The following is a 27,127-nucleotide window of genomic DNA, read 5'->3' as shown; positions in this document are numbered from 1 at the left end:
TCCATGTTGACTTTGTCTGAACCTGTCACTGTTTTCCAAGTGCTCTGCTATTAAATCTTTTATAATGGACTCTAGCATTTTCCCCAGTCAGTTTTTATGTTCCCTGCAAGCTTATTCTCATACACTATTTTCCCCCTCTTAATTAATCTCTTTGTCCTCCTTTGTTGAATCCTAAACTGCTCCCAATCCTCAGGTTTGCTGCTTTTTCTGGCCAATTTATATGTCCTCTCCTTGGATATAATGCTATCCCTAATTTCCCTTGTTAGCCATGGTTGAGTCACCTTTTTTGTTTTAATTTTATGCCAAACAGGGATGAACAAACTCTGTAGTTCATCCATGCGATCTTTAAATATTTGCCATTGCCTATCCACCGTCAACCCTTTGAGTAACATTCCCCAATCCATCCTACCCAACTCGTGCCTCATACCATCGTAGTTTCCTTTATTTAAATTCAGGACCCTAGTCTGTGAGTCAAATACTTCACTCTCCATCTTAATGAAGAATTCTATCATATTATAATCACTCCGCCCCAAGGGGCCTCGCACGACAAGATTGCTGATTATTCCTTTCTCATTACATAATATCCAGTCTAAGATGGCCTGATCTCTAGTTGGTTCCTCGACATATTGGTCCAGGAAACCATCCCGTATACACTCCAGGAATTCCTCCTCCACAGTATTGTTACTAATTTGGTTAGCCCAATCTATATGTAGATTAAAGTCACCCATGATGACTGCTGTGCCCTTATTGCATGCATCTCTAATTTCCCGTTTAATGCCCTCCCCAATCTCCGCATTACTGTTTGGGGGTCTATATACAACTCCCACTAACATTTTCTGCCCCTTGGTATTTCTCAGCTCTACCCATACAGATTCCACATCATCAGAGGTAATATCCTTCCTTACAATTGTGTTAATCTCCTCTTTAACCAGCAATGCTACCCCACCTCCTTTTCCTTTTTGCCTGTCTTTCCTGAATATTGAATACCCCTGGATGTTGAGTTCCCAGCCTTGGTCACCCTAGAGCCATGTTTCCGTAATCCCAATCATATCATATCTGTTTACCTCTATTTGCACAGCTAATTCATCCACCTTATTACGAATGTTCCTCGCATTAAGACACAAAGCCTTCAGGCTTGTTTTTTTAACACACTTAGACCTTTTAGAATTATTATTTACTGTGGCCATGTTTGATTTAAATCCTTGATTTCACTGACTGCCACTTTTGCTTTTCTCCTTCCTGTCTTTTGCTTCTATCCTTGTTTCCCTTTCCTCTGTCTCCCTGCACAGGTTCCCAATCCCCTGCCATTTTAGTTTAAACCCTCCCCAACAGCACTAGCAAACACTCCCCCTAGGACATCGTTCCCGGTCCTGCCTAGGTGTAAAACGGCCGGTTTGTACTGGTCCCACCTCCCCCAGAACCGATTCCAATGTCCCAGGAATTTGAATCCCTCCCCCTTGCACCATTCCTCTAGCCATGTATTCATCTGAAATATCTTGCTATTTCTACTCTGACTAGCACGTGGCACTGGTAGCAATCCTGAGATTACCTTTGAGGTCCTATTTTTTAATTTACCTCCTAACTCCCCATATTCAGCTTTTAGGACCTCATCCCGGTTTTTACCTATATCGTTGGTACCTATATGCACCACGACAACTGGCTTTTCACCCTCCCCTTCCAAAATGCTCTGTAGCCGCTCAGAGACATCCTTGACCCTTGCACCAGGGAGGTAACATACCATCCTGGAGTCTCGTTTGCGGCTGCAGAAACGCCTATCTATTCCCCTTACAATAGAATCCCCTATTACTATAGCTCTCCCACTCTTTTTCCTCCTGTCCTGTGCAGCAGAACCACCCACGGTGCCAGGAAGTTGGCTGCTGCTGTCTTCCCCCGATAAGCCATCTCCCTCAACAATATCCAAAGCGGTATATCTGTTTGAGAGGGGGATGGCTACAGGGGACCCCTGCACTACCTGCCTGCGCCTACTACTCTGCCTGGTGGTCACCCATTCCCTTCCTGCCTGTGCAGCCTTTACCTGCGGTGTGACCAACTCATTAAACGTGATATCCATGATGCCGTCAGCATCGCGAATGCTCCAGTATGTATCCATTCGCAGCACCAGTGCCGCAATGCGGTCTGCCAGTAGCTGCAGCTGGATACACTTCCTGCACACATAGTCGTCAGGGACACAGGAAGTGTCCCTGATTTCCCACATAATGCAGGAAGAGCATGCCACGGCGCCGAGCTGTGCTGCCATGACTTACTCTTTAATTAATTCAAATTAAATTAAATCAAATCAATCCCACCAATTACACTACAATTAAATGATATACTCAAGGGCCCTTGTTTGCCAGCAGACCCCGCTACACAATAGAGACCCTAGAAACTATAAACCACAAAATTTAAGTTTGGAAAAAAGCGAGAAAGAAATACTCACCAACCAATCACTTACCTGCTTTCTGGTGACATCACACTTTGATTACTTTTTACTTCTCTCTCTCCTCTCGTAGGTTTGCCGCTCAGCTCCGGTCCCAGGCCTCCTTTTCGTGCTCTTTTTATCCTGCTCTCGCTGACTCTGTGCCACCGGACGTCCCAAAGCGCTTTGCAGCTAATTAAGTACTTTTCAAAGTGTGGTCACTGTTGTAATGTAGGAAACGCGGCAGCCAATTTGCACACAGGAAGTTCCCACAAACAACAATGTGATAATGACCAGATAATCTGCTTTTGTTATGTTGATTGAGGGATAAATATTGTCCAGGAGACCAGGGATAACTCCCCTGCTCTTCTTCGAAATGGGATCTTTTACATCCACCTGAGAGAGTAGATGGGGCCTCAGTTTAACATCTCATCCAAACGAGGGGATTTTCTGACAGTGCAGCACTCCCTCAGCACTGCATTGGAGTGTAGGCCTAGATTTATTGTGCTCAAGTTCCATGGAGTGGGACTTGAACCCACAACCTTCTGACTCAGAGGTGAGTGTGCTGCCCACTGAGCCACGGCTGGCAATGTTAGAGGGCTTGTAATCTGGAAGCCTACCCTTATAATCCATAGCATGTGAGTTCAAATCCCACCACAGCAGTTTAAGAATTAAGTTAATACTGAAAAAAAAGATGGTATTTGTAAAGTGACCATGAAGCTGTTTTTGCATCATAAAAACCAACTGTTTAACTAATGCCCTTTAGAGAAAGGAACCTGCCGTCCTTACCTGGTCTGGCCTAGATGTGATTCCAGTCCCACACCAATGTGGTTGACTCTTAGATTTCCTCTGAAGTGACCTAGCACGCCACTCAATCGTACCCAACTCAGGGCAACTAGGGATGGGCAATAAATGCCGGCCTTGCCAGTGACCCTGAAGCTGAGAATAATGTCTCAACATTTGATGTAGTTTTAAAGTTCTTACAATCTAAAATCCTCCCATCTAAGACAATCCCTTTGTGTTTCTGGATCATCTGCCAGGTTCTCATCTCCCTCACGATGTGTAGCCCAGTGATGCAGTCGTGTGGACTGTCACAAGGCAAACTATACCAGTGTTATAGCCAAGCCTCCCCAGTTTAGGAGGGGAGGAGATAATAAAGAATTTTGAGAGGCCCACCTCTTCCTCCTCAAGCGAGAACAATGAGCTATGGCTGTTTTCCTCCTCAATTTTAAACAGTTCCCATTTACTCAGGGAGGGAACACATTCCATTGTACTTTGTACAGACGATGCTAACATTATCCAGTGGAAACGACATGCTGCATTGAAACAGCATGAGTGAATTAACCTCCCTGCTGCAACCTTCTGGAGCCTTGCCGTTTTATTGGTACAAACATGCTCAGAATTAGGAACATAGCAAGATAGGAACATAGGTTGGCCATTCAGCCCCTTGAGCCTGTTCCGCCATTCAATTAGATCATGGCTGATCTGTGACCTAACTCCATACACCCGCCTTTTGCCCATATCCTTTAATACTTTTGGAAAACAAAAAGGAGCATTCCTCTTTTACTCCTCCTACGCTCCAGATACTTGTGTGACCTGCTCTGCCCCTTCCCTGCATCATCGCTGTGTTCATATCAAGACTCATTGGACTGTCTTCCACTCCAGAGGGTGCCAGAGGATTGGAGAACTGCGAACGTTGTACCATTGTTTAAAAAGGGGAGAAGGGATAAACCGAGCAATTACAGGCCAGTTAGTTTAACCTCAGTGGTGGACAAATTACTGGTATCAATTCTGAGGGACAGTATAAACCTTCATTTAGAAAGACACAGATTAATCAAGGACAGTCAGCATGGTTTTGTTAAGGGAAGGTCGTGTCAGACCAACTTGATTGAATTCTTTGAGGAGGTAACGAGGAGGGTCGATGAGGGCAGTGCGTTTGATGCAGTCTACATGGACTTTAGCAAGGATTTTGACAAGGTCCCACATGGCAGGCTGATCAAGAAAGTAAAAGCCCATGGGATCTAAGGGAGAGTGGCAAATTGGATCAAAATTGGCTCAATGGCAGGAAGCAAAGGGTAATGTTTAAGGGGAGTTTTTGCAACTGGAAGGCTGTTTCCAGTGGGGTTCCACAGGGCTCAGTACTCGGTCCCTTACTTTTTGTAGTATATATTAATGATTTAGACTTAAATGTAGGGGGCACGATAAAGAAATTTGCAGATGATACAAAAATTGGCCGTGTGGTTGACAGTGAGGAGGAAAGCTTTAGACTGCAGGAAGATATCGATGAACTAGTCATTTGGGCAGAAAAGTGGCAAACGGAATTCAATCCGGAAAAGTGTGAGGTAATGCATTTCGGGAGGGGCAACAAGGCAAGGGAATACACAATTAATGGGAGGATACCGAGAGGTGTGGAGGAACAGAGGGACCTTGGAGTGCATGTCCACAGATCCTTAAAGGTAGCAGGACAGGTCAATAATGTAGTTAAAAAGGCATACAGAATGCTTTCCTTTATTAGTCGAGGCATAGAATATAAGAGCAGGGAAGTTATGCTAGAACTGTATACAACACTGGTTAGGCCACAGCTTGAGTACTGCGTGCAGTTCTGGTCACCACATTACAGGAAAGATGTGCTTGCACTAGAGAGGGTGCAGAGGAGATTTATGAGGATGTTGCCAGGACTGGAAAACTTTAGCTATGAGGAAAGATTGGATAGGCTGGGATTGTTTCCCTTGGAACAGAGGAGGCTGAGGGGAGACTTAATTGAGATGTATAAAATTATGAGGGGCCTAGTTAGAGTGGCTAGGAAGGACCTATTTCCCTTAGCAGTGTGGTCAAGAACCAGGGGGCATAGATTTAAAGTAGTTGGTAGAAGGATTAGAGGGGAGATGAGGAAAAAAATGTTCACCCAGAGGGTGGTGGGAGTCTGGAACTCACTGCCTGAAAGGGTGGTAGAGGCAGAAATCCTCACCACATTTAAAAAGTACTTGGATGTGCGCTTGAAGTGCCGGAACCTACCAGGCTATGGGCCTAGTCCTGGAAGGTGGGATTAGGCTGGATAGCTCTTTTCCGACCGGCATGGACATGATGGGCTGAATGGCCGCCTTCTGTGTCATAGTTTTTCTATGATTCTATGATTCCAACTCATTCTTTCCCAGGATCTTAAACTATGAAACTTCACCTCCCTCCTATAACCTATAGGCTTTTAAAACCCAAAGCATGGCATCAACATACCACAACTTACTGATTTATCTCATCTCTTTTATTCTTTCCAACCTTGATGGCGTCCTGCAGTTTAGGCCTCAGCATTTCACCAGTTCCACAATGTGATAGCTGCTGAGAGGTTGTTTCCCCTGGCTGGAGAGTCTAGAACTAGGGGCATAGTCTCAGAATAAGGGGTCGGCCATTTAGGACTGAGACGAGGAGGAATTTCTTCACTCAGAGGGCTGTGAATCTCTGGAATTCTCTACCCCAGAGAGCTGTGGATGCTGAGTCGTTGAGTATATTCAAACAATAATAACTTGTATTTATATAGCGCCTTTAATGTAGTAAAACATCACAAATCGCTTCACAGGAGTATTTTTTTTCATTCATTTATGGGATCAGGGCATCGCTGGCAATGCCAGCATTTATTGCCCATCCCTAATTGCGCCTGAGAAGGTGGTGGTGAGCCGCCTTCTTGAACCGCTGCAGTCCGTGTGGTGAAGGTACTCCCACAGTGCCGTTAGGGAGGGAGTTCCAGGATTTTGATCCAGCGACGATGAAGGAGCGGTGATATACTTCTAAGTCAGGATGGTGTGTGACTTGGAGGGGAACTTGGAGGTGGTGGTGTTCCCATGCGCCTGCTGCCCTTGTCCTTCTAGGTGGAAGAGGTCGTGGGTTTGGGAGGTGCTGCCGAAGAAGCCTTGGCGAGTTGCTGCAGTCCATCTTGTAGATGGTACACACTGCAGCCACGGTACGCCGGTGGTGGAGGGAGTGAATGTTTAAGGTGGTGGATGGGGTGCCAATCAAGCGGGCTGCTTTGTCCTGGATGGTGTCGAGCTTCTTGAGTGTTGTTGGAGCTGCGCTCATCCAGGCAAGTGGAGAGTATTCCATCACACTCCTTACTTGTGCCTTGTAGATGGTGGAAAGGCTTTGGGGAGTCAGGAGATGAGACACTCGCCGCAGAATACCCAGCCTCTGACCTGCTCTTGTTGCCACATATAATAAGACAAAAAAAAATTGATATTGAGCCACATAAGGAGAAATTACAGCAGATGACCAAAAGCTTGGTCAAAGAGGTAGGTTTTAAGGAGCACCTTAAAAGAGGAAAGAGAGGTAGCGAGGCGGAGAGGTTTAGGCAGGGAATTCCAGAGCTTAGGGCCCAGGCAACAGAAGGCACGGCCACCAAAGGTTGAGCGATTATAATCAGGGATGCTCAAGAGGGCAGAATTAGAGGAGCGCAGATATCTCGGGGGGTTGTGGGGCTGGAGGAGATTACAGAGATAGGGAGGGGCGAGGCCATGGAGGGATTTGAAAACAAGGTTGAGAATTTTAAAATCGAGGCGCTGTTTACCCGGGAGCCAATGTAGGTCAGCGTGCACAGGGGCGATGGGTGAACAGGACTTGGTGCGAGTTAGGACACGGGCAGCCGAGTTTTGGATGAGCTCATGTTTACGTAGGATAGAACGTGGGAGGCCAGCCAGGAGTGTGTTGGAATAGTCAAGTCTAGAGGTAACAAAGGCATGGATGAGGGTTTCAGCAGCGGATGAGCTGAGACAAGGGTGGAGATGGGCGATGTTACGGAGGTGGAAATAGGCGGTCTTAGTTATGCTGCGGATATGTGGTCGGAAGCTCATTTCAGGGTCAAATATGACACCAAGGTTGCGAACAGTGTGGTTCAGCCTCAGGCAGATGTTAGGGAGAGGGATGGAGTCAGTGGCTAGGGGACAGAGTTCGTGGCGGGGACCGAAAACAATGGCTTCGGTCTTCCCAATATTTAATTGGAGCAAACCTCTGCTCATCCACAACTTGCTGAGATCGATAGATTTTTGGACTCTAGGGGAATCAAGGGATATGGGGATCAAGTGGGAAAGTGGAGTTGAGGTCGAAGATCAGCCATGATCTTATTGAATGGCGGAGCAGGCCTATTCCTGCTCCTAATTCCTATGTTCTTATGTAAAACAAAGTGCTGAGTAATCACAAAGAAGATGTAGTTCAATAGAATTTCTCTCTCAGGTCAGTCGGTGAGAGCTAAATGGTTTTGGGTGTCTAGAGAACTGGAATTCTCTGTTCTGTTGGATGAACATATAACGATGCTTTCCAACAGAAATTCGAATGTTCTACTGATAGAACTTTACTGTGTAGTGTAGTCAACTAGTCCTGGGACTCAATAAAGTAACTAATAACAATACTAACAATAACCAGCCCCAGGACAGTGACAGGGTAACACAAAGAATTCGACCCAACACAATCGTCGCTAAGCAAAAGGAAAGATATCTGTCATATTGGGCAGAAACAACAAAAACCCAAAGCAAACTCAATTGCTACTTGGCCCTAAACAGACAATACAACATTGCTGATTACCTGACCATGGTAAAGGATAACAAACTGAGAAGAACCTTGACAAGGTACAGACTTAGCGAACATAGCCTAGCGATCGAAAAAGGCAGACACAGGCAGACCAGGCTGCCAAGAGAAGACAGGATATGCTCTCACTGCAGTCAGGGAGTAGTTGAGACAGAGATGCACTTCCTCACAGCCTGTGGAAAATATCAGGGCATCAGAGAGAATTTCTATCAAAAATTCTCACAAATATGCCCTGAATTCAGAAATCTGACTGACAACCAAAAACTCCCATTCCTACTGGGGGAGGAGAGAAGCTGTGTAACACTGGCGGCACACTATGTTACAGCTTGCCATGAACAGAGGGACAACCAGTAAACTAAGACAAGAGTATATATGGACAAGGCGAAAATGTGTTTATAAACTCAGGGATATACCTGTTTATACACTGTATGAATGGAACCGCGTTTATGTGTTCAACCATAAATGTATTTTGATGCTTTGGCAACATAAGATGTACCTTATCATGCCAATAAAGCGATTTGTATTGTATTGTATTGTATTGTATGAAACTGAGGACCTCTAGTGGAGCAGTAATGCACCACATTTCCTAATTCTCCTTGCTCTGTCTCCTAATTCATGGGGTTTGTTGGATAGGTGCAGTCTCAATATCCATTCAGTGATTTAATAGAGGTGCTCAAAATTAGGAGGGGTTTTGATAGAAACATAGAAGATAGGAGCAGGAGTAGGCCATCTGGCCCTTCGAGCCTGCTCCGCCATTCAACGAGATCATGGCTGATCATCCAAACCCTAGCACCTGGTCCCTACACCGACAGCCATCCCACCCAAGCCCTATCCCCGTAACCCCACGTATTTAATCCCCCTAACACGAAGGGCCAATTTTTATCATGGCCAATCAACCTAACCCGCACATTTTTGGACTGTGGGAAGAAACCAGAGCACCCGGAGGAAACCCACGCAAACACGGGGAGAATGTGCAAACTCCACACAAACAGTCACCCGAGACCAGATTTGAACCCAGGTCCCTGGCGCTGTGAGGCAACAGTGCTAACCACTATGCCACCGCGCTGATAGAGTAGACTGGGAGAAACTGTTTCCACTGATACGAGGTTCGGTAACCAGAGGACTCAGATATAAGGTGATTGGCACAAGAATCAGAGGGGAGATGAGAAGAATTATTTTTACGCAGTGAGTTGGAACGCGCTGCTTGAAAGAGCGGTGGAAGCAGATTCAATAGTGACTTTCAAGAGAGAATTGGATAAATACTTGAAAGGGAAATTTTTACAGGGCTATGGGGAAAGAGCAGGGGGAGTGGGGCTAATTGGAGAGCTCCACCAAAGAGCCAGCACAGACCCTGATGTAAGAAAACTACTAGACACTTGGTCTAAGCATTAAACAAAGCTTTAATCAACTGTTTTACAACATGGAGGTCTAGTTGTGTCCTTCACTAGTTCCTGTTAAGAATGTCCTGCGCAAGCTGGGCCCGTGCCCGAGTATTTATACTCTCCCTGGACAGCGCCACCCGCAGGCCGCTCAGTATTATTTCATAAGTCTTTCTTTCATGAATGACTGATTCATGTCAGACATGATGGGCCGAATGGCCTTCTTCTGTGCTGTATGACACTATGATTCCATTCTATGATTCAATTACACTCTCCTTTCCACATCAATCATGATGACATGCTGTAAGGTGACTGGAATTATATGCAGCGTCTGCATTCGCTAAGTAAATACAGGTAGACTATCCTTTATCCGCACTCCTGAAAACCGAAAACCTCTGAAAACTGAAAGTTTTTTCGTGGAGCGTAAGTTGTGCGCACGGCATGACCCGAGTGGCGCCAAACATGACCCGACGCGGCCGATGCTTGACCCACGCAGGTGTGGGTCGTCAGACATTAAGCGGTCTAACCAGCGGTCATTAAAGAGCATGCTAGAGGCTGTTCAAAAACTGGCTCAGCAAATTTAACATTTTTATTTTGTGGGCCCTAGAGTAGCCGGAGTGGTCCTCCGGGGCCCAGAACAAGAATTCCTGCACGCTGCCTCTTTTCTGACCTGATTTGCGGGCCAGCTTAGCGTAGGAGTCAGCCGATATCCGGCTTTCCCACAACTGGCGGCGGCAGTCGAGCCCCAGACCCCCGCTAAGTCAAGGAATTCAGATACGGAGCAGGGGGTGCTGTAAACAGACTGTGAGCGGCAGCACAGGGAAGCAGGAAGGGGAATGAGACACGGAACAGTCGCAAGAGGTAGCCTGAACTTTTAAAATTTATATTAAATACAAATACTAATTACCAAATTAATTTAATGTTCAGAGTTTCCCAGTCTCATAATAAATATAATACCGTTCTGAAATCTGAAAAATTCTGAATTCCGAAACACAGCTGGTCCCAAGGTTTTCGGATAAGGGATAGTCTACCTGTATTGTTACAAAGACAACATTGCATTGGACTCTTTAATTGTTTCAACCACTCGTCTCCGTTTCACTGCTTTGTAACTAATGTTCTTTCCACATTAAAGATCATTAAAAGCTGTACCACACTGCAGAGATGCTTACCCAATCGAGTTGCAGAATTGTTTTCTTTCATTTAGTATACAGTGGCCCTGAAATTAGGATCGGGAGCTTGCCGCGCGTGCAAGCCCCCGATATGCACTTACCCGGCGCGCTGACATTTCAATCCTGGCCCGCTTTCCATTTCCTCTCACTGGCCCGCTTGAGGTCCTGCCGCGCTGTGCGTGCGTGACCTAGCGACGTACTTAGTGCGATGAGCCGGCTGGGATCACATGAGCACAGTGCAACCAATGGGAGGTTGCAAAAGTTCATTCATGAGTTTGATAGTGAGAGCTGTCAAACTCATGAAAACTCCTGGCCCCAAAACACTACTTAAACTTGAAAGAAAATTAAAAAAAACATTGCACTACTTAAATGAACCATAAATAACTGTAAAAAAAACTATTTTAAACAATCATTTTAAAATTAAAAAAAAATTATTATATAAAAAATCAGGGCTAAAACTAAACTTACCTTACTGTAAATTCTTTAAAAATAATAAACCTGTGGAAATTTTTTTTATAAATTGTATTAATAGACCACTTACCTGTAAAACTAAGTACTTACGTGTGGTTTTTCAATGCGTAAAAACCGGAGGCCTTTACACACGCGCAACTCTCTAAAAATAAAGGAAATCCAAGTCACACGCGCTGCCCGATACCACGCACGCGTTCAGCCTCTTAACCCCTTGGGTCAGAGGAGAGGAAATGCCGGTCTTCTCCGCATGCGCTGTGCATGCTGAAAACCGGCAATTCCTCCGGGCACACGCGTGAGTACCCCGTCCGTACTCACGCGTTGGGAGAGGAATTACTGGGCCAGTATATTGTATTATTTTTCACAGGCCCTTGTACTGTAAAGACATAAAAAATACATGTCCCTACAGCGCTCACAGTCCCTGCCCTTGCTGCACTTTGCACATCCTGCACCGTGACCTTTAAAGCTTTAATTGATTCGTGCTGTTGCCTGCTCTGCAAACAATTTGGCATCAAATCCCCACTGCTTTTGCAGGGAATGAGAGGAAGAAAAACAGGTGCCGTCCAACTAGGATATCAAATGGATTGTTTCTATGTAAATCACTTGACATATCTGTTTTTAGGCGATGAGATCTCGTAACAATTATGAAAGTGGCTTCTCAACATTTCGGAACATAGGAACAGGAGGAGGCCATTCAGCCCCTCGAGCCTGTTCCGCCATTCAATTAGACCACGGCTGATCTGTATCTTAACTCCATCTATCCACCTTGGTACCGTAACCCTTAATAACCTTGGCTAAAAAAAATCTATCAATCTCAGTTTTGAAAATTTTCAATTGACCCCCAACCTTAACAGCTAATTTGGGGGAGAGACTTCCAGATTTCCAGCACCCTTTGTGTGAAGAAGTGCTTCCTGACATCACCTCTGAACGGCCTGGCTCTAATTTTAATATTATGCCCCCTTGTTCCAAGTACAAAAACTGGGAATAAAACCAGGAAATGCTGGAAAAACACAGCATCAGCATCTGAAAAGAAGAAAGGTAGGCTAATGTTTTGGAGGCTAAAGCTGATGAAGGGTCTCTCATCTACCCAAAATGGTAACCCGTCTTCTCTCAGTTATTGACCTGCAGTGAATTTCCTGTCTTTTCTGGGTTTCTTTTCAGTGTTGACATTTTTTAAAACAGTTTTATCTCCACAAACATGTGAAGTCGATTCGATTTTGAAGACGCCAAAATTGGCAAGCAAATCTGAACTTCTAACACAGAATCAATCCCCCCTCTAAACAGACTGAAGCAATGGTTGCATTGCAGGCAGTTCAGAGATGATTCACACGGTTGATTCCTGAGATGAGGGGGTTGACTTAAGAAGAAAGGTTGAGCAGGTTGGGCCTATACTCATTGGAATTTAGAAGAATGAGAGGTGATCTTATTGAAACATATAAGATACTGAAGGGGCTCGACAAGGTAGAGGCAGAGAGGATGTTTCCCCTCGTGGGGAAATCTAGAACTCGGGGGCATAGATTCAGAATAAAGGGTCGCCCTTTTAGAACTGAGATGAGGAGGAATTTCTTCTCTCAGAGGGTCGTAAATCTGTGGAATTCTCTACCCCAGAGAGCTGTGGAGGCTGGGTCATTAAATACATTTACGGTGGAGATAGACAGATTTTTGCAAGATAAGGGAGTGAAGGGTTATGGGGAGCTGGCAGGGAAGTGGCCTTGAGCCCAAGATCAGCCGTGGTCTTATTGAATGGCGGAGCAGGCTCGAGAGGCCAAGCGGCCTATTCCTGCTCCTATTTCTTATGTTCTTATGTTTAGGCAGCTCAATTAGCTCTAATTGAATGGCAGAACAGGCTCGAGGGATGAATGGCCTACTCTTGTTCCTATGTGCTTATGTAAATAGGGTAAAGAGGAGGGAGAAGCTCATTTATTATATTCTAGACCCTAATTGATCGAAGTGGAATAACAGCCACCTGCATTATTTAGGCACCTGTGTTTATTTGGGACAAATACAGGGGGGGACAAGAGAATGCAATTAACTAAAAGGCCGCAGTATATTGCAACAAAAACAACTTGCATTTATATAGCGCCTTTAACATACAACAATGTTCACAAAGCACTTCATAGAGGTGCAATTAAAAGTGGAAGCAGAGCCAAAGAAGGAGAGATTAGGAGGGGTGCCCAATAATCTTGGTTAAAGAGATGGGTTTTGAAGAGGGTCCTAAAGGAGGAGAGGGAGGTGATCCATAGAAATAGACAAGCGCTGAACCAAACAGAACATGTGACGGGGACCGAGATGGATCATTTCATATTTCATTGATATTATGGAGCTGCCTGCAGAGGCAGGGAACTGTAGAATCATAGAATCAGAGAATGGTTACAGCACAGAAGGAGACCATTCGGCCCGTCGAGCCCGTGCCGGCTCTCTGCCAGAACACTTCAGCTAGTCCCACTCCCCCACCCTTTCCCTGTAGTCCTGCAATTTTTTTCCTTCAGGTACTTATCCAATCCCCTTTTGAAAGCCGCGATTGAGCCTGCCTCCACCGCCCTCTCAGGCAGTGCATTCCAGATCTTAACCACTCGCTGCATAAAAAAGTTTTTCATCATAACTTCCTTGCTTTTGTACTCTATGCCTCTACTTATGAAGCCCAGGATCCCGTATGCTTTTTTAACTGCTTTCTCAACCTGCCCTGCCACCTTCAGTGTTTTGTGCACATATATCCCCAGGTTTCTCTGTTCATGCACCCCCTTTAGAATTGTACCCTTTAGTGTATTTAGTAAATAGGAAAACATCAAACCTTGGCCTGGTTACCATGCCGATCCTTCCATTCTGGCTGGCTGAAAAACAACCTTTAAAGTAGATTACCAACCAATCAGAGCCCATATCTTTGGAACCTGCTCCCACCTCCAGAATGAGCAGTAGCAGGTAAGAGGAAGAAGGAAAAAGAAATGGAAAAGGTTTTAAAGTTAGCTTGAACATTAAAAACAAGGTTAGAAAAGAGAGATTAGATTGGATGGGGATGGGGATGGGGCCAATATTTATCCCTTAACCAACATCACTATAAACCGATTATCTGGCTATTACCACATAGCTGTTTGTGGGAGCTTGCTGTGCGCAAATTGGCTACCACATTTCCCTGCTTTATAACAGTAATGACACATCAATTGGCTGTAACACGCTTCCTGAGGTCGTAAAAGGTTCTATATAAATGCAAGTGGTTTCCTGTAAGTCTTTCTTCATAAATGAAATTCCTTCACCCTGCCCCACCACCCCTCCCTGCCCCCGCTAACATTCTAGTCAATCGATGCTTCATCTCTTCCATTCCTTATAAAGCAGAAACTGGTAGAACAAGGTGATTGCTTCATGGGAGTTAGGCGTGTCCGATATACATAAAAACAGGATGGCAAGGTCAAATGTGTTTTTAAAAAAACACACACAACTTCAGGGGAACCGGAGCAAAAAAAAATCTTCAGAGGCCAAGCATAATACAGTGTGTCAAACCAGGAATGGTAGTGTAGTGGTAATGTCACTGGGCTAGTAATCCAGTAGGCCTGGACTAATGATCCAGAGATGTGAGTTCAAAGCCGACCAGGGCAGCTGGGGAATTTATAATTCAGTTAACTAAATAAATCTTAAATAAAAATATCAGTAATGGTGAACCATGAAACTATAGGATTGTCGTAAAAACCCATCAGGTTCACTAATGTTCTTCAGGGAAAGAAATCTGCTGTCTTTACCTGGTCTGGCCTACATGTGACTCCAGACCCACAGCAATGTGGCTGACTCTTAACTGCCCTCTGAAATGGCCTAGCGAGACACTCAGTTGTAACAAGCCGCTACGAAACAACCTTCACCACACGGACTGCAGCGGTTCAAGAAGGTGGCTCACCACCACCTTCTCAAGGGCAATTAGGGATGGGCAATAAATGCTGGCCTTGCCAACACTGCCCACATCACATAAACAAATTTAAAAAAGCACTACAGAGGGAAAATAAATTCTAAATTGCAGTGACAGATTCCAGAAATTAATTTCAGAGATCTTATATCGTGGATGTGTGTGTATGTATATTTGAGTGTGCGCATATGTATGTCTATGTACAACAACTTGGATTTATATAGCGCCTTTAACATAGTAAAAGGTCCCAAGGCGCTTCACAGGAGTGTTATAAGGCAAAAAATCTGAGTCACATAAGAAGAAATTAGGGCAGGTGGCCAAAAGCTTGGTCAAAGAGGTAGGTTTTAAGGATCGTCTTAAAGGAGGAAAGAGAGGTAGAAAGGCAGAGAGGTTTAGGCAGGGAATTCCAGAGCTTAGGGCCTAGGCAACAGAAGGCACGGCCACCAATGGTTGAGCGATTATGATCAGGGATGCTCAAGAGGGCAGAATTAGAGAAGCGCAGATATCTCAGGGGTTGTGGGGCTGGAGGAGATTATAGAGATAGGGAGGGGCAAGGGATTTGAAAACAAGGATGCGTATTTTAAAATCGAGGCATTGCTTAACCAGGAGCCAATGTAGGTCAGCGAGCACAAGGGTGATGGGCGAACGGGACTCGGGGAGAGTTAGGACACGGGCAGCGAGTCTTCGATGACCTCAAGTTTACGTAGGGTAGAACGTGGGAGGCCGGCCAGGAGTGCGTTGGAATAGTCAAGTCTAGAGGTAACAAAGGCATGGATGAGGATGTGCATGTGTTGGCTTACTAATTGATTGGGTATGTCTGTGATTCCGTAAATGACTGCAGAACCTGCCAACGTCACTATCTAGCAAAGGCACCCACACCAGAAATGGGCACTGGGAACATACATACGAAGTAGGAGCAGGAGTAGGCCCCTTGAGCCTGCTCCCCCATTCAATAAGATCATGGCTGAGCTGATTACTCCACATTCCTGCCTACCCCCCCATAACCTTTCACCCCCTTACTTGTCAAGAATCTACCTACCTCTGCCTTAAAAAGATTCAAAGACTCTGTTTCCACCGCCCTCTGAGGAAGAGTTCCAAAGACTCACGACCCTCTGTGAGAAAAAAATCCTCCTCATCTCTGTCTTAAACTGGAAGGCTGTTGGCTCACACACACCTAAATGCACCCTATCCGGGAAATCGTGTTTGAAAAATAGCATCACCGTTCTGTTTATAAGATAAAGCCACAATTCAAGGGCAAAGTCCAGCATAATCGGGGCATTGCAAAACAAAATCATAGCGATTTGAGAGATTCGGGAATCAAAATCAGCGAGATTCACAGAAATTGGACATTTGAAGACATCCCTTTGCTGTTTTTACAGAACCGAAAGTAAATTGTAAGTTTTGAGAGTTGGTTTCGATTTACGGTGTCTGTGAAAAGTGTTCGGGAGAAGGAGACAAACCAGCTCGGGACAGTCCGGAGGTAATAATGGGTTTTAATTCCGATTTCCGGAAAGAACTTTTCATTCCTGTTTATTTCATCTCCGATTTCTGTCACTCTGAGAGATCAGAGATGTCACTTTGATACAAATTGATCCGTTTAAATGTTGGCAGCAGAAAGGATATTGCATTCATTTGATTCCTTGTACATACAGAGTTTTTTTTAGGGGGGTTGTGGAGAGGGGGGAGGGTGCATGCGGCTCCTTAACTAGGAATCGGAGGAAGAAGCTGATAGAAAAAACATGTTATAATGTAGTAAAAGGGCAAAAGGCAGCAGAGGGTCGCTGTTCAATTGAGGGCCGTGATTCGTGTATTTCTAATGTGTTCAACATGGAATAATATAGACTGGGGCATGGGATATTGAAGACGCCACACATGATCTTTGATCCAGTATCACATTTAAACAAGTCGCCCGGACTATATGGCGCAGGGTGGATGAAGCTGTCAGTGTGTAGACATGTTCCTTTGTCCGAGTCCCCACATTCTCCAGAAAGTTAGCACGCAGCGCCAGCGAGCAATTCGGAAAACAAATGGTATGTTAGCCTTTATTGCAAGGGGGCTGGAGTACAAGAGTAAGGAAGCCTTGCTGCAATTATATAGGGATTTGGTGAGACCAGCCTGGAGCACTGTCACAGAATGAATCATAATGGCACAGAAGGAGGCCATTCGGCCCATCGGGTCCATGCCGGCTCTCTCCGGAGCAATCCAGTCAGTCCCATTCCCCTGCTCTATCCCCGTAGCCCTGCAAGTTTATTTCCCTCAAGTGCCTATCCAGTCTCCCCTTGAAAACATTGAGTGTCTCCGCTTCCACCACTTCCGTCAGCAGCGAATTCCAGGTCCTCACCACTCACTGCGTAAAAAAGTTTTTCCTCACGTCCCCCCTGTATCTCTTGCCCAGAACCTTAAATCTCTGTCCCCTAGTCCTTGCACCATCAACTAGTGGGAACAACCTTTCCCCATCTAGCCTATCCAAACCCGTCATAATCTTGTACACCTCTATCAAATCATCCCTCAACCTCCTTTGCTCTAATGAAAACAAATCCAGTTTCTCCAACCTGTCCTTGTAGCTAAGATCCCCCATCCCCAGAACCATTCTGGTAAATCTCCACTGCACCCACTGCCTTCACATCCTTCCTAAAGTGTGGTGACCAGAACTGGACGCAATACTCCAGTTGTGGCCTAACCAGCGCTTTATAAAGGTTCAGCATAACTTCTCTACTTTTGTACTCAATACCTCTATTTATGAAGCCCAAGACCCCATATGCTTTGCTAACCACTCTCTCAATATGTCCCGCCACCTTCAGGGACCTCTGCACATTAACTCCCAGGTCCCTCTGTCCCTGCACACTCTTTAAAACTGTGCCATTAAGTGTATATTGCCTCTCTTTGTTCCTTCTGCCAAAATGCATCACCTCACACTTGTCTGTATTAAATTCCAACTGCCACTTATGTACAGTTTTAGTCTCCTTACCTAAGGAAGGATATACTTGTCTTAGAGGGGTTGCAATGAAGGTTCACTAGATTGATTCCTGGGATGAGAGACTGAGTAGAATGGGCCTATATTTTCTGGAGTTTAAAAGAATGAGAGGTGATCTCATTGAAATGTATAAAATTCTTGACAGGGTAAATGCTGAGAGGCTGTTTCCCCTGGCTGGAGAGTCTAGAACTAGGGGGCATAGTCTCAGGACCATGGGTCAGCCATTTAGGACTGAGATGAGGAGAAATTTCTTCACTCAGGATTGTGATTCTTTGGAATGTTGTACCCCAGGGGGCTGTGGATGCTGAGTTGTTGAATATATTCAAGGCTGAGATCGATAGATCTTTGGACTCTAGGGGAATCAAGGGATATGGGGATCGGGCGGGGCAAGTGGGGTTGAGATAAAAGCTCAGCCATGATCTTATTGAATGGTGGCGCAGGCTCGAGGGGCCGTACGGCCTACTCCTGCTGCTATTTCTTATCTCTCTGATCACTTTTTAACAAGTTTCTGCAACTTCTTGTATTCACCCTAGTTGGCCCCCTTCTCCACTCTTCCTGCAGGCTTGGTACTTTCCATGACTTTTAATTGCTTTTAAGTGTGTTTACTGATGAATTTAGGCTAATTAATGTGACTAGCACGGGTAAAATAGGAAAATCAAAAGTAGATGTGGAATAAATTACACAGAACTTTACAGCACAGAAACAGGCCAGTGTTTATGCTTCACAGGAGCCTCACCCACTCTATTTGGTTCATTTCACCCTATTAACATAACCTCCTCTTCCTGTCTCCCCCATGTGTTTATCTAGCTTCCTCTTAAATGCATCTACACTATTCGCTTCAACCACTCCCTGTGGTAGCGAGTTCCAAATCCTCACCACTCTCTGAGTAAAGAAGTTTCTCCTGAATTCCTTATTGGATTTATTAGTGACTATCTTAGCCCCAAATGGAAACATCTTCTCTATGTCTACCCTATCGAATCTCTTCATCATTTTAAAGACCTCTATCAGGTCACCCCTCAATCTTCTCTTTTCTAGATGTGATTTGATTTATTTCACAGCTACTTTTGATTTCCCAATTTTACCCAAGGGTACCTTGTGTTTGTCAAGTTCATTATCCTTTAGCCTGGATCTGCTACTGCCTATAGTATAGGAATAGTTTGCCATTCCCTTTAATACATATACAGGACGCAGTAATCCCCTGCATTATATATACAGGATACGATATTGATGATTTAAGAGAGTTTTAAGGTCCACCATTACCACAGTTTCTTATTTGTTACTTTTTGGGGCTTTTACTCAAATATTTCTCTCGTGTTCGTTGCTAAAGACCACTCCTCCAATCTCTATGAACTATTGTGTACGCCCAATATCTTATAATGCGGCAAACTCAGGGGCTGAAAAATTCACCAGAATGACATCAGGGCTAAAAGGGTTAAATTACGAGGACAGGTTGCACAGACTAGGCCTGTATTCCCTCGACTTAAGGGGTGATCTAATCGAGGTGTTTAAGATGATTAAAGGATTTGACAGGGTAGATGGAGAGAAACTAATTCCTTTGGTGGGGGGAGAGTCCAGAACAAGGGGGCATAACCTTAAATTTAGAGCTAGGCCGTTTAGGGGTGATGTCAGGAAGCACTTCATCACACAAAGGGTAGTGGAAATCTGGAACTGCAAGTTACTTCCTTTTAAGTGAACTTGGTTTTAACCCTGTCAGCTGTGGCTCAGTTGGTCGCAACCTTGCCTCTGAATCAGAAGATCAAGGGCTAGATTTTCAGTTGCTTGCGCCAGCAGTTAGCGCCTTAAGAGAAGTGATTTTCGGGCGCTATGCGTGTAGCGCCCGGGCGCAGCGCAGTTTGCGCCCCGCCCCAAATTAAGTTGCCCGTTAGCGCCGGCACCAAGTTTAGCGGCCGCCCGGATGCGCGCGCAGAAAATGACGTCACATCCTCGTGCAACGCCCTTTGGCCGCCCCGAATCCAAACTTCAGTCGGACCGCCCCATTGTGCGGCTGGCGTCCAGAGCGTTTGTAAAATGGAACACAACACACCCTCGGGAGCGCAAATTAAAGGGCACTCCTCCTGCACTATAAAAGGCAGTCTGCATGTGGAAGGATTCAGTGTGTTGTTGTGAACGGTGTATTTATGTGTCCCTCCTGCTCCTCCTCCTCCTCCTCCTCCTTCTTTCCCCCCCAGACTCTGCCTTTGAAAAAAACACATGCACCCTTCCCCTTTAAGAGCTCACTGGCACCAGAGTGTCTGCCGTGCGCTGCGCCCGAGCTCGGGTGTTGCGCTCTGCACCGCCGGCTTAGCGCCTAAAGATAGTAGTGGAACGCCTCTTTTAGCGCTCCACCAACCTCTTAGGGCGAAGCCACTGAATTTCCGGCAACGGGGCGCTACTTTGGGGCGGGCGCTAACTTTGGGCGGGCGCTAAGGTTAGCGCCCCAAAACTGTCTATACTGAAAATCTAGCCCCAAGTGTTCAAAATCCCACTCCATGAAACATGAGCAGAAAAATCCCAGTAGACACTCCAGCGCAGTACTGAGGGAGCACTGCACTGTCGGAGGTGCCGTCTTTTGGATGAGACTTTAAACTTAGGCCCCATCTGCCCTCTCAGATGGACAAGAAAGATCCCAGGACATATTTCAAAGAAGAGCAGGGGAGTTCTCCCGGGTGTCCTGGGGCCAACATTTATCCCTCAATCAACATCACTAAAAACAGATTATCTGGTCATTGTCACATTGCTGTTTGTGGGAGCTTGCTGTGCGCAAATTGGCTGCCTCATTTCCTGCATTACAACAGTGACTGCACTTCAAAAAATACTTCATTGGCTGTAAAACGCTTTGGGACGTCCTGAGGTCATGAAAGGCGCGTTAGAAATGTAAGTTATTTCCTTTGACGTGAACTTGGTTTTAACTCTGAACATACTGAAATGACAGAATAAAAAAACAGTAGGAGCAAAATATCGCACTTTGTCACATGTTGGAAAATGAAGAGAAATAGTACAGACAATGTAAACCCAGCTCAGGTATTTTAAAGGGTTTTCACTCTGGGGGAGAAATTCGGTGGAGCCGCAAACAGGGCGCCAAGCTCGCCTGGGCGCCGGAATTAGCGCAGCGATCGGAGCAGTTGCGACCACCGGAAATTCAGCTTGAACGCCCCAAGAGGGACACGGGGCGAGGCTCGAGGCGCTTTGCGTCCCTCTTGGGGCGCTGAAACTGAATATCGCAGCGCAACGTGCCGCAGCGCCACACGCTGCGGCACGGCGCGCTGCGGTACTGCAGGCCTTCCTCCCATTCTTAAGGGGGTGGGGCCTGCACCAGCGCGATCGGAGATCGTGAGGGCCGGCAAAAGAGCCCAGCACCGAGGAGAAGTGCCGGGCTCTTGGAAAACAGCCGGCACTGCCGCGGGGGGAGATCAGGAGGCCGGGGACGGAGGTGCTGGCAGGTGGCCGCCGAAAAAAACAGCCGCCCCGCACCTCCACCTTAACTTGCGCCACTGCCGCCACAGATAGGCCCCGTGAACCAGGCGCGAGGTGCGAACGGCGCTACAGAGGCGGGCGCTACCGAATATCGAGATCGGGGTGGTAGCGGGGCGCTGCGCACACCGATGACGTCATCGGTGGCGGCGCAGTGCAACAGGCTAATGCCGCCATTAGCGCCCCAGCTAAATATCGCGGGAGGCGCGGCCAGTGGCGCTAAAGCCACTGAGTGCCCTCTTTAGGTGCTAACTGGTGGCGCAGCCCACCGAATTTCTAGGCCTCTGTCTCTCTCTATAAGTCTAAACATATCGCTTCTTCATGCTGTGATCTGCCTCACCAGTTTTCTCATGAAAGTGTACTTCTGGCAGTGGCTGAGACCTTAACAATACCATGTAAATGTTTCCTGTTACAGGTCTCAGGTGACAGCGGAAGAAGAAGATAAGTACTGCTCAGAAAAATGTCCGTCGGATTTTGCGGGTGGCAGGCAATCTATGAGGAGAAGGGGCACCTGAAATCAGGGCAGCAGCTTCGAAATGGCAGAGGATACACTATGTACCACGGGACCCACAAAAACACTGCGGCAAATATAATATGCTCAGGGTTTATACCGTCCACGGGTGGGCTCCTGGGTCCTGGAGTGTACGTTAGCAGAGATATAAAGAAAGCAAAAGCGTACCCACTGAATGCAGCGGACAGTGACAGAGTGGTCTTCAAGCTGAAAGTGAGGGTTGGAAAAGTGAAGAAAATAGATAAGGATAATCATTCCCTTCAACAAAGCTGGCATCAGAACGGCTACGACACTGCTTGGGTCCCACCGAAATGTGGGATGTTGTCCATTCGCAGTGGAAAAGAAGAAGACTGTGTCTGGGATCCCAAACGGATTACGGTGGTGGATGTCGTCTATGCAGATGACCAGATCAAGAAAGATCTGAGGAAGCTGATACATCAACAAACGATGAACAAGAAAGTCAAGGTCAAGGGCCAGTGCGACATCTGTGGCTATAAGAAATACTCGTCCCACATAACGCAGAGATGCTGGGGGTGTGGAAAGATCATCTGCCCTTTTATGAGCAAACATGTTTGTAAAAAAGGGAACTAGGGAGATTTTTTTAGTGGTAACGCTTTTTAATCATTGTCTGTTTTTTGAATGAGCAAATTTGTCTCTTTATTCCCGCTCTTTCCCATCTCTATTAATATTAAGAAAAGGAGATTAGCTGTTTTTTTTGGAAGTTTAACCCCACTGGCCTGCTTCCCATCATATCCATCAATTCTGTCTCTTTCCAGAACACATTTGATTGCATTTCGAGCCCATTTACACTACCTGAATGGCCAATGACACAGACAGCATATTTCCCTTTGGGCAAATAAGTTTTGTTGACATCCCTTCTCACCCCAAACTTCCAAATGTTTCATTAACTCCTCCTTCACACGTGGGTGCACATGCACACACGTGCCCACACACGCACGGGTACACACAAATGCACACACATGCATACACGCACACGGGCACATGCACACACATATCCGTGCACATGCATGTGACACACAGACATGGCTGTGCACACAGATGTGCACGTGCACACGCATGCACACACACCTGCACATACACACATCCATGCACACACACCTGCACATACACCTGCACATACACACATCCATGCACACACATGCACATACACCTGCACATACACACATCCATGCACACACATGCACATACACCTGCGCATACACACATCCATGCACACACACGTGCACATACACACACACACACACAATTTTTCCTCTTCATCAAATTTCTAGAATTGCCTCTCTGTATCACCAATTTTTTTATAGCAAAAACAGGTTTACCCGCTTGTCTTGCAGATTTCTGTTGATCCTGTTTACATCTCCCAGTCTAACAGGATGATGATGTATAATATAGAATCATAGGCCTAGAAATTCAGTAGGCCTAGCGCCCCATTTGGGGCGCTGGAGGGCCTAGCGCCGGAGTTATGGCCAGTTGGCAAATTCAGTGGGGCCCTTCCGTCGGCGTTACACCGGTTGCGCTGCGCCGGCACCGATGACGTCATCGGTGTGCGCAGCGTCCCGGTTGCCGTGGTGACGGGCCCCAGCGCCGAAATTGAGTTGCGGCCGCCTCGCCCGTGGCAGCCGCAACTAAGACTTTGGCAACCGAGTCTTGCAGGAGTTAGCACCGGCGCATTAAGGTCGCGCGGCGGCCGGCCGCTTTCCCGCCGGCCGCCTGCCCGCACCTCCCTCCCCGGACTCCTCCACCACCCCCCCCGCGGAACAGATGCGTCTGGCCTGCAAGCCCGGCACTTGTCCGAGGTGCCGGGCTCATTTTTCTGAACATTTGAACGGCCAGCGGGCGGGTGCAGGCAGCTCCTCCTTAACTGAAGGAGGAGGCCTGCACTTCCCCAGCCTGCTGCACCGCATCGGGTGCCGCAGCGCCGGAATTGCGCCGCAATGCGGCACTCAGCGCCCATTTCGAGGCGCTGACACCCTCTAGTAGCGCCGGCAGCCGTTTGGGCGCGGCGCTACTGAATTTTTGGCGCGCGCAGGGGGACTTAGCGCCGGCGCTAAATTTCCGGCGCTAAAGCCCTGGCGAACCCACAACCGAATTTCTAGGCCATAGAAATTTACAGCACAGAAGGAGGCCATTCAGCCCATTGTGTCCGTGTCGGCCGATAAAGAGCTCTCCAGCCTAATCCCACTTTCCAGCTCTTGGTCCATAGCCCTGCAGGTTACGGCACATCAAGTGTATATCCAAGTACTTTTTAAATGTGGTGGGAGTTTCTGCCTCTACCACCCTTTCAGGCAGTGAGTTCCAGACCCCCACCACCCTCTGGGCGAAAAAAGTTCTCCTCAACTCCCCTCTAATCCTTCCACCAATTACTTTAAATCAGTGCCCCCCTGGTTATTGACCTCTCTGCTAAGGGAAATAGGTCCGTCCTAAAATAAAAACAGAAAATGCTGGAAATACTCAGCAGGTCAGGCAGCATCTGTGGAGAGAGAAACAGAGTTAACGTTTCAGGTCGATGACCCTTCGTCAGATCCTGCCTGACCCACTGAGTATTTCCAGCATTTTCTGTTTTTATTTCAGATTTCCAGCATCCGCAGTATTTTGCTTTTGTATTATGTCCTTCCTATCCACTCTATCATGGCCCCGCATAATTTTATACACCTCAATCAGGTCTCCCCTCAGCCTACTCTGTTCCAAAGAAAACAACCCCAACCTAACCAATCTTTCCTCATAGCTAAAATTCTCCAGTCTTGCCAATCTTTCCTCATTCTTCCAATAACACACCTTTTAATGTAAAGTGATTGTTACACTTGCTGGTGCAGTTCTGCCGATGTTTGAGTCATGGTGAGACATGGTTGGAGTGTGGTTACACTGATTGTACTGTTGTGGCACTTGCCCTTATAAGTGCTTGTTGCCTATGCGCTCAAAAGGGATTTAATAAGAGTGCATTAACCAGTGCACTGCCACAACAAATGAATCACCAAGAGTCTTCCTTCTAGTTTCATAAACTACAATTGCCTTGGGAACAATTTTTCACACTGGCAGTAACCTAGAAATCTAACACACATACAAACACCAGATATCCTCTCTCTGGAAGCTTAGTGGGTAACTGCACCATTCCACATGGTACTGAGCCATACAGTCCCAGGCTCAATTCTCTATGTTAAGTTAGGTGATGTCAGATGGAGTGGCAGTTTAGGTGCTACAATTTGCCCAATCAGCCTTGGGGTAGGGAGGAGAAAAATCAGCCAGGGGTCCTGCTCATGATCACCATTCAGTCCGATGCTGTCCTGGCCCGATGGCTGTGTATGAGCCCTTTTAAAAAAAAAAAAAAAAAAATCATTGATGGGATGTGGGCGTCGCTGGCTAGGCCTGCATTTAGTGCCCATCCCTAATTGCCCTTGAGAAGATGGTGGTGAGCTGCCTTCTTGAACCGCTGCAGTCCATATGGTGTAGGTACACCCACAATGCTGTTAGGAAGGGAGTTCCAGGATTTTGGCCCAGCGACAGTGAAGGAACGGCGATACAGGTCCAAGTCAGGATGGTGTGTGGCTTGGAGGGGAACTTGTAGGTGGTGATGTTCCCATGCATCTGCTGCCCTTGTCCTTCTAAGTGGTAGAGGTCGCGGGTTTGGAACGTGCTGTTGAAGGAGCTTTGGCGAGTTGCTGCAGTGCATCTTGTAGATGGTACACACTGCAGCCACAGTGCGCTGATGGTGGAGGGAGTGAATGTTGAAGGTGGTGGATGGAGTGCCAATCAAGCGGGCTGCTTTATCCTGAATGGTGTCGAGCTTCTTGAGTGTTGTTGGAGCTGCACTCATCCAGGCAAGTGTAGAGTATTCCATCACACTCCTGACTTGTGCCTTGTAGATGGTGGAAAGGCTTTGGGGAGTCAGGAGGTGAGACACTCGCCGCAGAATTCCCAGCCTCTGGCCTGCTCTTGTAGCCACAGTATTTATATGGCTGGTCCAGTTCAGTTTCTGATCAATGGTAACCCCCAGGATGTTGAAACCAAGGAATGGATTGGACTTAGCTGTGACGCCCACCATGGTTAAACAGCCAGCCCTGAGTATCTAAATGAACACGTGAAGAATGGGCACTGGGTGACTGGACGCATCAGTGGAGACATTTGCTGACGAGAAGGAGAGAGAAAACTGTAGCAAATAAAGACACACAAAGACCTGGGCTATTGTGGTAACCACTTTGTAAGGATTGTGTTTCAGTGTCGTGTTACAGTCCAGAGATACAAGGTGTGGAAGTCCTTCCTCATTACAGTAATGTTGTGTAATATACAATATCAAGTTTACAGTCTCAACAAAACTGCCTTCTATCATCGACGTTGTTGGAAAGAGAAGTACACTAATTAAATTTTACTCTAAGCGGGTATTATATTAACATCAGGGGATATCATTTTCAACAATAGTGCAATAGTTAATCTGTGAAAGGAATTTTACATAGTCCTTAACCTGTTTAAAAATAACAGTTAAACAGTTCACAAAGGAATTTTACGTGCATGAATTAACTTATCGGTTACCAGAGGAAATTAAACCCTGAGATTTTGAGCAGATAAACCCTGCCCTGAACTCACATGGACAATACTCTTAATAATCTGCTGTGTTGCATGCATATTTTTAAAGATGTACCGTTATCTACAATGATTTGCATTTTCTATTGAAAATTACCACTGCCTATATTGTAAAAGAAAGAAAGAAAGAAAAAACTGCATTAAAATGACGCCAAAGGAAATCGATATGACTCATCTTATGTTGTTTACTGTCACAGGTCAGTCCTGATCAAGGAGCACAGACTTTGTAAAAAAGTTTTTGTCTAATCCTTTTTCATTTGTTTATAAAGGGCAACTAAATAAAATTGGAATCCTCGAGTCACTAGCATGCGATGGGGGAAAAAATTGCAAAACACTCTTTTTGTCAAGACAGACTCCCTTTAAGATAAAGGTGTTTACTGTTCTCCATTCTCTTTCTTGGTCTCTCAGTGCCACTCACCAACTCGAGGTGAGAGGGCAAGCGAGCAATCTACTTCTCATGCTTCTGCCTGTTCTACTGTGTGGCAGGGGATGAGGGAGGCAGGCCCAAAGTGACTCTCCCTCCAAACCCCTCTCCCTCTCAGCGACTGTCCAACCTCCTGTCTGCAGTGTGACTGAGATTAGATATTCAGCATAGTCATAGAGTTATACAGCACAGAAAGAGGCCCTTCGGCCCATCTTGCCCGCGCTGGCCATCAAGCCCTGTCTATTCTAATCCCATTTTCCAGCAC

General features: G+C 46.3%; 1 protein-coding gene across 1 annotated transcript; it reads left to right on the top strand.

Annotated features, from left to right (window-relative positions):
* The first annotated feature begins 15,885 nt into the window (after positions 1-15,885).
* On the top strand, positions 15,886-26,768 carry LOC147100282 (protein mono-ADP-ribosyltransferase PARP3-like). The gene is made up of 2 exons (XM_085967812.1): positions 15,886-16,366; positions 21,747-26,768. Exon 2 carries the CDS (start codon positions 21,792-21,794, stop codon positions 22,431-22,433), a length of 642 nt encoding a protein of 213 aa, XP_085823938.1. The 5' UTR covers positions 15,886-16,366; positions 21,747-21,791; the 3' UTR covers positions 22,434-26,768.
* The last annotated feature ends 359 nt before the right edge of the window (positions 26,769-27,127 follow it).

Source organism: Somniosus microcephalus, chromosome 26 (assembly GCF_052327205.1).
Source record: "Somniosus microcephalus isolate GS21.2 chromosome 26, FLI_Smic_1.0, whole genome shotgun sequence".
Lineage (NCBI taxonomy): Eukaryota > Metazoa > Chordata > Chondrichthyes > Squaliformes > Somniosidae > Somniosus > Somniosus microcephalus.
The sequence above is the reverse complement of the archived record's forward strand: the minus strand, read 5'-3'. Positions and strand labels throughout refer to the sequence as shown.

Coding starts and splice junctions, on each gene's coding strand:
- LOC147100282 (XM_085967812.1), top strand. CDS start 21,792: ATGTCCGTCGGATTTTGCGGGTGGCAGGCAATCTATGAGGAGAAGGGG.